The sequence below is a fragment of the Lactuca serriola genome, chromosome 9 (genome assembly GCF_051521515.1).
Source record: "Lactuca serriola cultivar US96UC23 chromosome 9, Lser_US96UC23_V15, whole genome shotgun sequence".
In the NCBI taxonomy this organism is placed as follows: Eukaryota; Viridiplantae; Streptophyta; class Magnoliopsida; order Asterales; family Asteraceae; genus Lactuca; species Lactuca serriola.
In genome coordinates, this window is record NC_136416.1 from 182,992,719 (window position 1) to 183,006,065 (window position 13,347).

Genomic DNA, 13,347 nt, shown 5'->3' on the forward strand with positions numbered 1-13,347 from the left:
ATTTGGTTTAATTTTTACATCTAAAATAACTAAAAGTCACAATAAGTCACATTTTAGTAACTTTTGAAAACCTTTATTTTTCTTTTATTCAAAAAGTCATTTTCAAAAGAAATTTTCTATTATCCAAACACCGTTGGGCTTTTCTTTTTTGACTTCTTGAGGATTTTCTTTTTTGACTTTTTGAAAAAGTTAAAAGTTAAAAACCATTCTAAAAGGAATCTCAAATACCATCCAAGTTTTATATGAATATTATTTATGTGAACTGTGGTGGACCTAGAATCTTGACAAATTGATAATGTCAATGCAATAATGATTATGTATTTTATTTACATCTTGTATTGTTAATTTTGACCATTATATATGAGATAATCATACTGTTGTTAATAAACATAATGTATGACCGCAAATAGGCATTATTTCGAGTTTTTCTATAGTCAAACCCTTGGCTTAAAAAAGCATGCTTGATGCGATGATGCGGCTGTTGCGATGCGATGGAATAAGGGCAACATATGTGTAAGGCGTTGCGACCTATATGTTGCGAGGCAATGTGTACGCATCCAACACATCATGGTCATATTTTTTATATAATTAAAAAAGCACGTGCAATTGTTAATTAATTCTAGTCAGCCCTATTTCTAACCTAGACATTTGCGTACCAAAATACAAAGAGGCACGACACAGATCACAATTCACACGACAATCTTTTCTTCTCTCTTTTCTTTATCTATTAGTCCACTCTTCCTCTTCCCTCATCTTTTTTGATTGACATTTAGGTGCTGTTTGTTTTTTTGAAGCCAAAATGTCTGCAGTCTGTGGACCACATCTGCAAGCCTCTGCGGCAGAAGAGGTGGACCAAATGTCTGCAGTCTGCAATAAGAAGAGTGTTTGTTTTTAACGTCTGCAACTGTTGAAATAAATTAATTTTTCAAACTTAATTCCATGTCATAAACATTAAAAATGCATTTTCAGCAAAAAGATAAAGAAAAAAAAAACAGGTGGTTTTTTTTTTGTTAAAATGAGGTCTGAAGACCTTTGAAGGCAGTGGCCCATGTCTGCACCAGGAAGACCTCGCGCAGACGTTTTTTGGTCTGCGCACTTCCAAAAAAACAAACACTCTGCGAGGGCATATGTCTGTGCGTTGTCTGCGCGGCGCAGACAAAAGTGGTTGCGCAGCTCTTCACAAAAAAAACAAACAGCCCCTTAATTAACCTCAGCTTCTCTTCTCTGTTATTCTTTCTACTCTCCTTCATGGATACTAACAATGTAGTCAATGCTTCATCTGACTTCAATATTGATCCGACAAAAATTATGCATTTTGCATTCTAGTTTTTGAATTTTGGTTAACTAATTACCAAAGATTTGGTTTCATGACCGATACATTAGGTTTCATTTTATATCTTTATGGGTTTTTAGTATATTGGTAAACATATATTGGTAATTACCACTTCTGTGCCACACTTAAATGTTGTCATCGCATTCACATCCACATCGTGCATCACGCATCGGCCTCCGAGATCCTAATCGCATTGTTGCACATCGCACTTTTTAAAACCAAGGTTGAACCTAAGACTTCTTGACATTGCCTTTGTTGTAAGAATACTAAGTGGTTCACAAGCAACCCTAGTACGCATCATTGACAAGCAATAAGTGGTGCTTAAATAAATTAAGAAAAGTTTATGGTTTGTCATATGCCTTAGAGGCAGGCACGCACGCACGCACGGGGATGAGCAAAGGAACCAATCTGGCTGGAACCGACCCAGCCCGGGAACCGAAGTCGGCCGAAATTAATAACCGAACCAGACCGCTGGATCTACCGGTTCCTACCGGTTCTTGCTGTGTCTTCGATGTTGGAACCGGTCCTCGAGAAACAGCAACATACGGTTCCGGTTTTTTCCGTTCTACCGGGGTTCCGTTTCTACCGGTTCCCGGTTCAAAAAATGCACAAGAATATCGTCCCGGTCCCGGCCCAATCGGTTCTATCCGGTTCCAGTTCCGGCCGGTTCCACGCACACACACCCACCCACCCATCCACAAGAATATCGTCCCGGTCCCGGCACACACACACACACACACCCGCCCGCACGCCCGCCCGCCCGCCCGCACACACACACACACACACACACACACACACACACACACATATATATATATATATATATATATATATATATATATATATATATATATATATATATATATATATATATATATATATATATATATATATATATATATATATATATATATATATATATATATATATATATGAAAATTCGAACGGACAATTTTTTTAGCATGAGATTTGTTAGAAGTAACTACCGCCCCTTAGACACCATAAGGATGACCCCCTTGACCCTGCTAGGGGCTATTTGGAACCCCACCAGGGGTGTTGCCCAGGGACCCCTATGCTCCCGAATTCACTTTAGCTTCTCTCGATCGAGTAGACAACACCTCCAATCTCATATTATAACCATAATTCAACTCAGTTTGTCTCGACAAATTTCAAGTACTCAAGAATCACGATGTCATTAGGATTGAGTAATTGAAGATATTATACACACAAGTTTTTACATAAATTCTAATGTTCATGCTTGAAACTATTACAAGTCATTGTTTTGTCCCCACGAGTGCATAAAAGCCAAGCACTAAGCTTCCTGAAGCGGTAAAACTTCACTCACATAGATGGTCCTTTTAATTCATGCATCAACACATACATGTTTTTAATAGAGCTATTAACAAACTATTTATCCTAATTTTAATTTGCAGTTTTAAGCACATACCTTAGGAAGAAGTAAACCAATGTGCTTTGATCTCCAAAAGCAAGCCTTCTACATTGAATTCAATTCCTAGCATTGTATTAGGAGGGAATTGGGTATCTTACCCTTTCAGAGATAGCAAACGGGACTTAAACTTATCTTGATAATCGACATATTTATCAATTTCTTAGCTAATCCTTTCGTTAAATGATCGACTAGATTCTCTTAAGTCGAACAAACTCGACATAACCTATAAACTATCCGACGATCATTAAACAATAGAGTAGAATAAATTGAAAACGCAATTGTCATTATACAGTCGAATTAAAATCGATTTGACTCCAAGCTGGAGTCGATTGAACAGAATTTGAAAGAAAACTCGGAAAAATGGAGTCGCGATTTAAAGAGATCGGCCGGCAGTATGAAGATGAAAATGCTTCAATTAGCCAAGATGAAGCACAATTCAGAAGGTTTAGACAAGAACGTACCTGGATCAAGTAAGTGAACGCCGTCTGGGGTGAGTTCCGTCAACACCACCGCCTGAAGCAGAGATACGATCCAGATCAGCGTCGGAGAGTGAGCATCGTACCCATAACGGCGTCCGACGGTGCTTGAGAGATACGATCCAGATTGGTGTCGGGGAAACGTCTTCCGACGGTGAAATCCATCAAAAGTACAGATGCGTCAAAAGCACATCGCATCTTACTTCTATTTTTACAAGAAAATAATCCTCACTTGTTACTAATTTATTACTTTATTTAGTTTATCGATTCAAATGTTAGGTGGCCCATCGTTTTTTCTTTACAAGAGTTTGAAGGATGATGAGTTGGCTTCCAATATAGTTTCCGATATAGGCATAGATGAGTGCTTTAAGTTCATAACGTGTATACCTTTCATTTTTCACCTTTTCAGTGATTTTCCTTTTCATATTTCTCATTTTTTTAAAACCTAGAAATTAGTCACCTTTTATTTTTTTAATTTTTTAAATATATTTTATACAAATATTATACTATTTTTTATAAATTAAGAACCATAAATTTTAATATAATTTTATAACTTTTTAGTTTATTTATAATTAAATTATATATTAAAAACTAAAAAATTAAATTAAAGAAGCAACAGTTGACCAATTGGAAAGAGCGAGAGAAGATACAACACCCAAAAATCTTTCATCCTAAACCGCACTTAGGATGTGGTGTTTCAGAGTGTCATTCTACCCATATCGTGTAGCCTAAGAGGAAAAAGCTAGAACTTGTGGCTATACTCCCGATAATTGATGTATTCATAGGTCGGTTGTAAGGTAGCGTTTGGTGGTGGGACTAGGTGGGATGGAACTAGATTGGACAGAACTGGACTGGACATGATAGAAATAGACTGAACTCGTTATATAGTAATTGGCAACACCGGAACAAAATGAAACACACTAGAAATGGTTTTTTTTGTCATTTTGGCTTTTGTCCCATTGTGTTCTATGGTTTTGGATGGGACTAAATTTTGGAGAAATAGTCCCATTGGACTTGGCACACAATGGTTGATTACATATTCACAAAATAAGACATTTAGACTATTTCTTTGTAGTGGAGAAGCAGGAGATCCATATTCGCAAAACAAGTAGTCGTTTGTGATGGAAGAAGAAATGATTGTTATCATGTGATAAACCCTTTTCCCATTTTTATCAAATTAGTGACTAGCCCATATATAAAGCATGTGTATGCTAGTGAATGAAGTTCAAATTAAAACTTAAATATTTATGAGTACCTAAGAACTTGATCACAACCCTCGGATCATATTCATCTGATGGCTGTGATTTGTGGGCAATTACAAAGCTACAAAGCAGTTGGACAGTTACAAAATGGTGGGCCCTATCCTACAAATCACAAAGATAAATTTGAACTAAATTCACCATATCAATAGCATAGGTAAATAAAGTAAATATATACTAATATATCAGATTATAAACTAACACCAATTTTACATCCATAAAAGAAGAGCTAATCATAAATAACGAAAAAAAAAAAAGCCAGAGATACTGTGGTCATGTGATGCAAGGATGCATTAAGCCAAGGACTTTTTCGTCATTTTAACTGCAACAGGCTCCTGATTGCTGAGGGGTGCCCTCTCTTCCTCCTGATGGCCCCGGAACCCCACCATATCCGACTTTAATCCCATAAGACTGCCATACACCAAAAAAAGAAAAATATGAGATGGCTATTTTTTTTTTACTACGAATGAAAGGGTATTTACGTCTTTTTGTATGGGACAAAAAATATGCAATTTTATTAGTACAATGGTATCAAATTTGTATGAAGGAAAAGGTTAGACTTGCCTCGTTTGATACGTCAAAAACTCCATCTTGAATCTTTTTATAAATTGTTCCAGCTGTTTTTATAAATGCCTGAAAGAGAACTTGTAAATCAGAAATGGAAATTAACAAAAAAAAAAAAGTAAGAATCAAATGAGTCATTATATTCCATTATCATGATGTATGCTTTACCTCCTCAACATTCTGTGCTGTTTTTGCTGAGGCTTCCATGAAAATTAGACCATTTTCTTTTGCAAACTGTTCTCCTTCTTCCGTACTAACAGCTCGTCTGTGTGCAAGATCACATTTGTTGCCAATTAGCATAACTGTCATATTTGCATTTGCATGTTGCCTTGCATCTTCTAACCAACTTGCAAGATGATTGAATGTCTCCCTCCTACATCATCCATCATCCATCATCCATCATACACACACCATTAGCTGTCACTGTCACTGTCACCGTGACTCTCACTTGTAACTCTACAATTCTGACTGTGACTGTAACTGTGTCTGTGTCTAATTCTGACTGTGACTGTGATTGTGACTGTGTTACTTACAATGGAATCATACCTGGTGATGTCATAAACCAAAAGTGCGCCAGCAGCGCCTCTGTAGTAAGATCTTGTTATAGATCTAAACGATTCCTGGCCCGCCTGTCATTTAAAAAAAAAAAAGGAAAGTGAATGACTTTGGAGTGGAAAGAATAGAAAGGGTAGAGAAAGTGAATGACAAACCGTGTCCCAGATTTGCAGCTTTATTGGTTTGTTGTCAATGGTGATCATTCTTGCACCAAATTCTACACCAATTGTTAAATCATGAACAGGTTGAAAACGTTTGTCTGTGAACTGCAAAAGAAGGCATGATTTTCCAACCCCTGTGCACATGTTAAACATCATTTACATTATCTTATACAACGTTTCAAACCAAATCATGAATCTGAAATTCTAGATGTTTCATGGAGATGCAACAGAAGAAAGCATGCAACAATTAACATGCCACTAATAAGTTTCCATCATGACTTTAAGTTGAGGTGTAATGGGTTGAACTAAAGCATCTTTAACTAGATTATGACTGCAGATTTTGTGCAACTTATACTAATAACCTCCAACAAGTCTTGTAATAATCGTCTTTGAGTTTAAGACATGTATCAATTATCATCATGATGAACGATTAAGTCTACATAAAATCAAGTTTCTGCTCAATTGTTTCAGATTCCTTAAGTATAATCACATCTGAAGTTGTTTTCAGTTTTAAGTTTGACATATAGGAGTCTGGTTACAGGCTGTAAAAATCATTAAACAGAAGTATAACTGAGTGTCTAGTGTTACAGTAATAACCATTGGAATAGATAAACATATGGTTCATAATGAATAGAAAAAACGAGCATAATGAAACAAATACCTAAAAAGTGAACGAAAGATATCACAATCAAGAACTGTCTCTACTGATATCGTATCCGCATTAAGTCATTTAACATTATACAAAACACCACACTCAGAACCAAAGCTTGATTGTACGCATAAGGAAACGACGATTAATCAAACAATCAGAAATTTAAACTGAAATTAGATCGTATACCTGTATCTCCTATGATGATGTACTTGAAGAGGTATGCGTAAGACATATTTCTTTAGATCTTTCAGAATTCACAACGAAACAAATCGAACCAACAACACCAAATCGAATGAACTCAAATTGAAGATTAACTGTTTCTAGAGCGTCAGAGATCAATGTGATTCTCTATAAGAAGAAAAAAAAAATCCTGAAGAGATTGGAAAACGAAATCCTTCGTCTGAAAGAAATAAGAACAGTGATGCGAATACTACGAAATATTGAAATCGTGTTTGCTTTGCTGTATTTGGGAAGCAACTTTTAGAGATCTTGCCAAAAGCCCAAAATTGAAGAGTTGAAGGCCCAATTAGAATATACCTTGAACCCACTTGTTAAAGTACATTTATTTATGAGTAAATTTGAAATGGTTTTTGGTTTATATAGTTTCCAATTATTTCACTATCGCTGCCTATTCGTCTATGTAAAATTACATCGGTGAGGGACCGATTGTGCAAAAATTGAAAACCATAGAGACCATATTTAAAATTTAGCTTTTATTTAGTTACAGATCAGTCATAAACGGGATAATTTAGGTCTTGTTTGAGTCATCTTTATCATTAACATGTCAAGTATATCAAAGATCAATTGAAATATAGTTAAATCTATACAATATTTTAGGTCATTTTATTAAGTGAAATCAATTGTTAGTGTAATAAATTAGTTTTGTGTTCAAAGTATATCTTAGATGTTGTAATTTTGACTTATTTAGAGATAAAGATAAACTCATTAATCTTTGCATTACACGCATTAGCATATAACATCATGTAATATAAGGTATAGTTAAGAATTTACAACAAATACAATGAGACCTATGCCTCATTGGTCGATAATCGAAATGCTAAAGATGTTACAATCGTGTGGGATTAAGAGTTTTGTGTGAATTTCGTTGATTAATCATGTTAAATGTGTCAAATAGTACTTTTAACACAAAGTAAACAACAAAAACACCATGATAATTTATGTGGAATAATGGTTGTTTGTTATAAGAATATTTGATGTATCTTGTTTCTTTTTTGCCCTTCTTTATTTGCTTTGACCAAAGTGGGTATGAGATACGAAAGGCTAAAAGGCAAGTCATTCATGAAGTATTATTAAGTATTTGCTCAAAGGTATATGAAAAAAGCATTAGTTCTCTTGATGAAAGCAATGTATAGCGGCCTAATAACATATTTTGATATATCCTTTAAATTATTAGTGACCAGCCCAAATACATTTAAGGTCATTGATAAAAGTAAAAACACGTACTCAACAACAATGATTTATCATAAGATTAGACAATGTCTTAATTTTAAATAAATTCAACCTTAACAATCGTCGGCGTTTTAATTCCACTAAGCATTTAATATAATCATATTACTAGAGACAACTATATGTTAGTTTTAGCTATAATGCAAGTCTGATATCTGCATGGTACACACTCGCATAAGGTAACAAGGGTCCGAGGGGAGCGTCTCTGGTGAGGTTCCAAGAGCAGGGCCGGTCCAGACGGTGGGCAACCCGGGTGACCGCTCAGGGCCCACGTCTCCAGGGGCCCAAAATTTATGGGCTATGTAGTGCATATATATATATATATATATATATATATATATATATATATATATATATATATATATATATATATATATATATATTACCTAAATGATTTTTAGGGTTTAAAGTTGGTTTAAACTCAAACTAGCTCAAAAAATAAACAAATATGTTTGTTTGTTATTGATAATTGAACGCGTTTACAGTGAAAAATAAATGATATCTTTTTTTAATCTTTATTATATTTGTCTTTGGGGACCATTTTTTTTTCTTTTCGCCCCGGGCCTATATACGTTTGGATCGGTCATGTCCAAAAGTCATCACCCGTGAAGGGATCTAACGAGTAGCGTATGTAGCAGGTCCAAGGAGACAAGGTTTGCAAAATCAAGACTCTATATAGAATTTTTTTTAGGTTTGCAAAATCGTGATCGTAAAATTGAATTAGAATCGTAAGATTCTACGAATGAACTACTGCTAGTGCTAGTTTTAATTAGTTTTCATTCGGATATCCAAAAAAATCTAGAAAATAATGCCAAAAATGAAGAATCTTGTTGCTAATTATCTAACATCAATTATGTATGTACTATTCACTTTCCAAACCATCACACTTAATCAAAAATAACATAAAATACCAAAAACTTATATATACAATATGCCTATTGATTTTCTATTTTATAAATTATTGGACTATTTTGTTTATGTCACTTCTGTGTTAAATAGTTGAACCATCATGCTAAAATGAAATAAAACAAATAAATAAAAAGTAGAGTATATTTAGTTATTTACAAATCATGAAACTATATTTCCTACTCATCTCTTTTTAGTAATTCATTTTTGAAACATCTACGGTCCAACTACACTAATCGTTGCTTCCCGTTTGTTGTTTCTTTTTAGAGTTTTAGAATTATACTCATTTAATTAGAATCAAATGAGAAGGAAAGCTGGTAAAAAAACGCTAGTGTAGGTAGAATCGAAACGCTTACGACTTTATGATTCCACGATCTGATTTACGATTTTAATACGATTCTACCTAAAAACGAGTTTGCTAAGATCGGAATCAAAATACAGATATGAGATTGTAGAATCGTATGATTCTACAATCAAAATCACGTTTTTAATAACCTTGCAAGGAAAAACGTCCCTTGTAGAGTACAAGAGGCAGAGCTCTTGGCTACGGTCCCACTAAAAGCCAACCATCACTTCTATTTCCTATAGATGACTTTTCCCGCTAATTAACTTAGCTTAACTATCATTTGAAATATGTAAATGATCAATTCGGTTCACCGACAATTTTTTTTCTAATTGTTATTGGCGAAGTTGTTGTGTATGAAATCATTAAAATAAACATCAAAGTACTGTGTTTAAAATTTGGATATTGTTGTATTGAATTATACCAAAATCTAATTTCGTGTAACCCAAAAAATATGATTGAAATTACAGATTTTGGATGATATTTTATATATGATTCCTGAAATTATCCAAGTTATTATTAAGACCATTTTTTTTTTGTATTTCCATTTTTATTTGAATCGCTCTAAACCATGTAATTGGTAAGAAAGTGGGTTAGAAATATACATGGATCATGATTATCTTATCTGTGTGCTTCTGTTAAACCTATGCTCCAACCATCAATCTCATATGTCAACAATGCAACAATCCAACAACCATTGATCTCTCCCTATATTAAGCTTTCAAGTTTTCAACATCCTGCCAAACCCATCACTTCCCCATACATCTCGACCACCAATCTCAGCCCTCTATCGTTATACCTCGACATCCATGTAATTAAAGACAAATTGACCTCATATCAAAATTAGTTTTATATTTTCATCGCCCCTCTCACGTTGGTTCACTACATCTTTTTTTTTTTTATCATGATTTTTATTAAAAAAGGAATTTTTTTAATCCTTAAATGTCATAAATTAGGTTATGGTTTTTTAAATATGCTTAATTGAATTTTTTAGAGTTAAATATAAAAAGTAATAGAATGATATGTTAGCAATCCTTTATGCATACCACCGAAAATAAAAGTAATAACCAACTGAAGTTTGAATTAACCAAGATCTCCAAATACAAACATAAGCTCCAACCAACTCCTTATGCTTTCTGTCGTCATATTTACAACACAATCAATCATGCACAATGAGTACAAACATCAGTTAATACATGCATAGAGTAAATTAACATCTTACTGGATTAATTCTGTGTCATGTTCACGTAGATAACAAATATGACCAGCATGAGCGAAGTTGAAGATGATTATGTCGAACTTCATTCCCTTGAGAATGGGGTGAGTGTGCATCTTGTGGACATCGATTTGATACATCAATACGCAGCCTAATCTCCCCAGTTCTTCAAGGTGTGATACACTCGTTTCATGATTAATTACTAAGCATTCTATGAACATCAATATAGAGGGGGCAAGATTAATGGAAAATGAGCTAGTCAAAACAGATAGTTCTGTTTAATTTCATAATAATTTATTCATATGTTAAATTTAAAAAAAAAAGTTGTATGTATTAAAGAATACATTTTAAACCGGTTTAACCCATTTTTTTTTAGCTATTTTATTCGTTTTACTTGCTAAATGTTGAATTGTACAACTTCAAACAGCTAGCCTCAATTGTATAGAATCTTCAAGATTACTTTAAATCCTCTTTAGGCATGAAAGATGATCGTATATATCTTTAAGGTAATCTTCCTGTTCTCTTGTTTTCTCTGCTTCAATTCTCAGCTTCTAATACAATTTTGTGTTTAAAATAAAATAAAATTGTACATATACAAAACTGATACAATTTATCATTACGTGTATTAATGCATACGCCTACCTTCATCAAGATATGAAGTAGCTACCATGTTTTTAGCAGTGCCAAAGGCTCGAGCTAAACATGCGGAAAATGAGAAATCACCTTCACCCACAAGTAATATCTTCTGGGAACTGTTGTAGCAATCGATCCATCCTTCTTTTCTATCTGAATTGTTCATGTCTATTATACATGCACACGTACGTAAGTACGAATTACGCGTTTCGGATAAGCTTATATATATACTACTATACATGCTTGTATGTATAGTAAGTAGCAGTTAAAGTAAAGGGAGATGTAGCATTGTCAAATACTGTTCATCTTCCCAAAACAATAGTTACAGAATTAAGCATGCATCATAGTTACAGACGTTCAGATTTCATTGCTATTAATAGGTGGTGAGTTATAGAATTTCCAAACGAAAGTTAAATTTTGTCATGAACAACAGTGACCAATATAGCGCTAGAGAACAGTTGAGCTTTTACATGTTATTCTTGAATTTTGTCCGATCCGACATATATCTAACCAAATTCACTATAAGAAATTACCATACATGTATTATTAAACCATCGTAAGGTTAAAGTTTGTTAAGCTCAAATATTATGTCACCACGAGTGGCGGATCATTTTATACAAAAATTAATTAATATATAAATAATAGTAATTATATATTAACTTTCAACGTTTTGTTTTTTTTTTTTTTTTTTTTTTTTTTTTGTGAACTTTAAGCAAATTGGGTGCCAAAAATGTTAAAGTGGGGACATATATGTAAACTTTTCTAAAAATAATATTTTTTCCATATAATATATGGTGGTACACCCTTTTAAGTGGGGGCAAGACACCTCACCTCCCACATGTGGTTGTATCCGCCACTGCCACTGGTCACCACTATGTAATATTGTTGGTGAGGTCATCACTTCTATATACATGAATGACAGGATGTCAATATCATTAGAAACTACGCATATTGTATCAAAATGTACATTCAATTTTTATTTTCAAAAATTAACTCGAATTATCATACGGACATAAAATGACTATTTTATACTTAATAATTTCTTTTTTCAGTTTTATTTTTTGTTTATCACGTTTAGATTTAAAAAGAATATATATATATATATATATATATATATATATATATATATATATATATATATATTCAAATGTGATCATTTATTAATTTAAGAACAATTATGAATAATTTTTAGTCATAAATTTCAAATGTTGAAAATTTAGAGATTTATTTATTTCTAAACAATTAAAAAATATCCTACCCCACCTACCCTCCCACCCCATCAATATACATGCTAGTATGTCAGTGTAATCTTCTCTAGACCAGGAAACCACTAGAAAGTTGTCGGAACCGCCATATTGTCGTTGCATCATCGTCAGATCGTCGTTGGAAAGCTGAAAACACCGGAACCACTCGATAATTGTTTTTTCACTCTCCAGATCTATTACCTCCACCTTTGCTCCTCCCATCATCATAAACAACCTCTCGTCGGAACCACCAAACAATCGCATTTTCCTTCTCCAGATCTACAAAAGTTTGCTATCATCTGTTCACAGTGAATGAAGCACCACCAGACCAGATGATCGACTTCCATCATGACTTGTCTCGATCTCGTTTCACCAGATCTGAAGAAGGCCATAAGATCTAGTTATGTCGGCCACCTTCGTCGCCACTATATAATTCATTGACGATGTTATAGGTTTAAGATCATACCCAAAATATGGAGTCACCGTTGTTTCACCATCCACTAGATTTGATTTCGCTGTTCAGCATTGCCGACTTCATTCTCACACACTCTCAATTAGGCTTCATGGTTCTCAACTTCACATTCGGCCGCCTCGACAAGCTGATAAACTCAATGTCAACTAAAATTCGGTGGTGGTTTCTCCAAAAAAAATTATGCATAAGAGAATCCAGGTTGTGAAGGTGTACATGGCTTAGAGGTGATTCGATGTGTTGGAGATGGAGAAAAAGAAGAATCGACGGAGTTTGAGTTTAGGCAAGTTTTTTCTTTCTCAATCTCTTATGTTTTTTTATAGAAAGGTAGTATCACAATTCATAATTGTTTTTACAAAATGTTTTTTGGATATATTTTTTTTGTAACATCTGATTTCGAGAAATTTCTTAATTCATGATTATGGACAATAAATGGATCAAGTAAAGGCTTTGGGCTTCAAGGGAATAGGGTTTAGACCCTATTGGATGTTGATAATATTCGTTAATCCTTGGAAATCAAAATTATATCATTTGGCACCCCGAAACCAACACCCCACTAATTATTATTTGATTTTTGGACAATAATAATATAAAAAATAATAAATTACTTCTCAGGATT

The 13,347-nt window shown here is 33.8% G+C and overlaps 1 protein-coding gene and 2 long non-coding RNA genes across 5 annotated transcripts; all 3 read right to left on the minus strand.

Moving 5' to 3' along the window:
* Positions 1–377: 377 nt before the first annotated feature.
* Positions 378–2,048, minus strand: LOC145073602 (uncharacterized). The gene is made up of 2 exons (XR_013691450.1): positions 1,443–2,048; positions 378–867 (listed from the first exon to the last, which is right to left on the minus strand). It is a non-coding gene; the product is annotated as an uncharacterized LOC145073602 (long non-coding RNA).
* Positions 2,049–2,507: 459 nt separating this feature from the next.
* LOC145073601 (uncharacterized) lies at positions 2,508–3,645 on the minus strand. Of its 3 annotated transcripts, XR_013691449.1 has the most exons (3): positions 3,245–3,624; positions 2,781–3,006; positions 2,508–2,688 (listed from the first exon to the last, which is right to left on the minus strand). It is a non-coding gene; the product is annotated as an uncharacterized LOC145073601 (long non-coding RNA). The 3 variants fall into 3 exon arrangements; XR_013691447.1 differs by having other exon boundaries at positions 2,508–3,006; positions 3,245–3,645; XR_013691448.1 differs by having other exon boundaries at positions 2,508–3,013; positions 3,245–3,645.
* Positions 3,646–4,680: 1,035 nt separating this feature from the next.
* Positions 4,681–6,892, minus strand: LOC145075248 (ras-related protein RABB1c-like). Its single transcript, XM_079021550.1, has 6 exons — positions 6,637–6,892; positions 5,793–5,932; positions 5,629–5,711; positions 5,251–5,455; positions 5,083–5,151; positions 4,681–4,929 (listed from the first exon to the last, which is right to left on the minus strand). The coding sequence occupies exons 1-6, from the start codon at positions 6,680–6,682 to the stop codon at positions 4,837–4,839; spliced, it is 636 nt and encodes a 211-aa protein (XP_078877676.1). The 5' UTR covers positions 6,683–6,892; the 3' UTR covers positions 4,681–4,836.
* Positions 6,893–13,347: the final 6,455 nt, after the last annotated feature.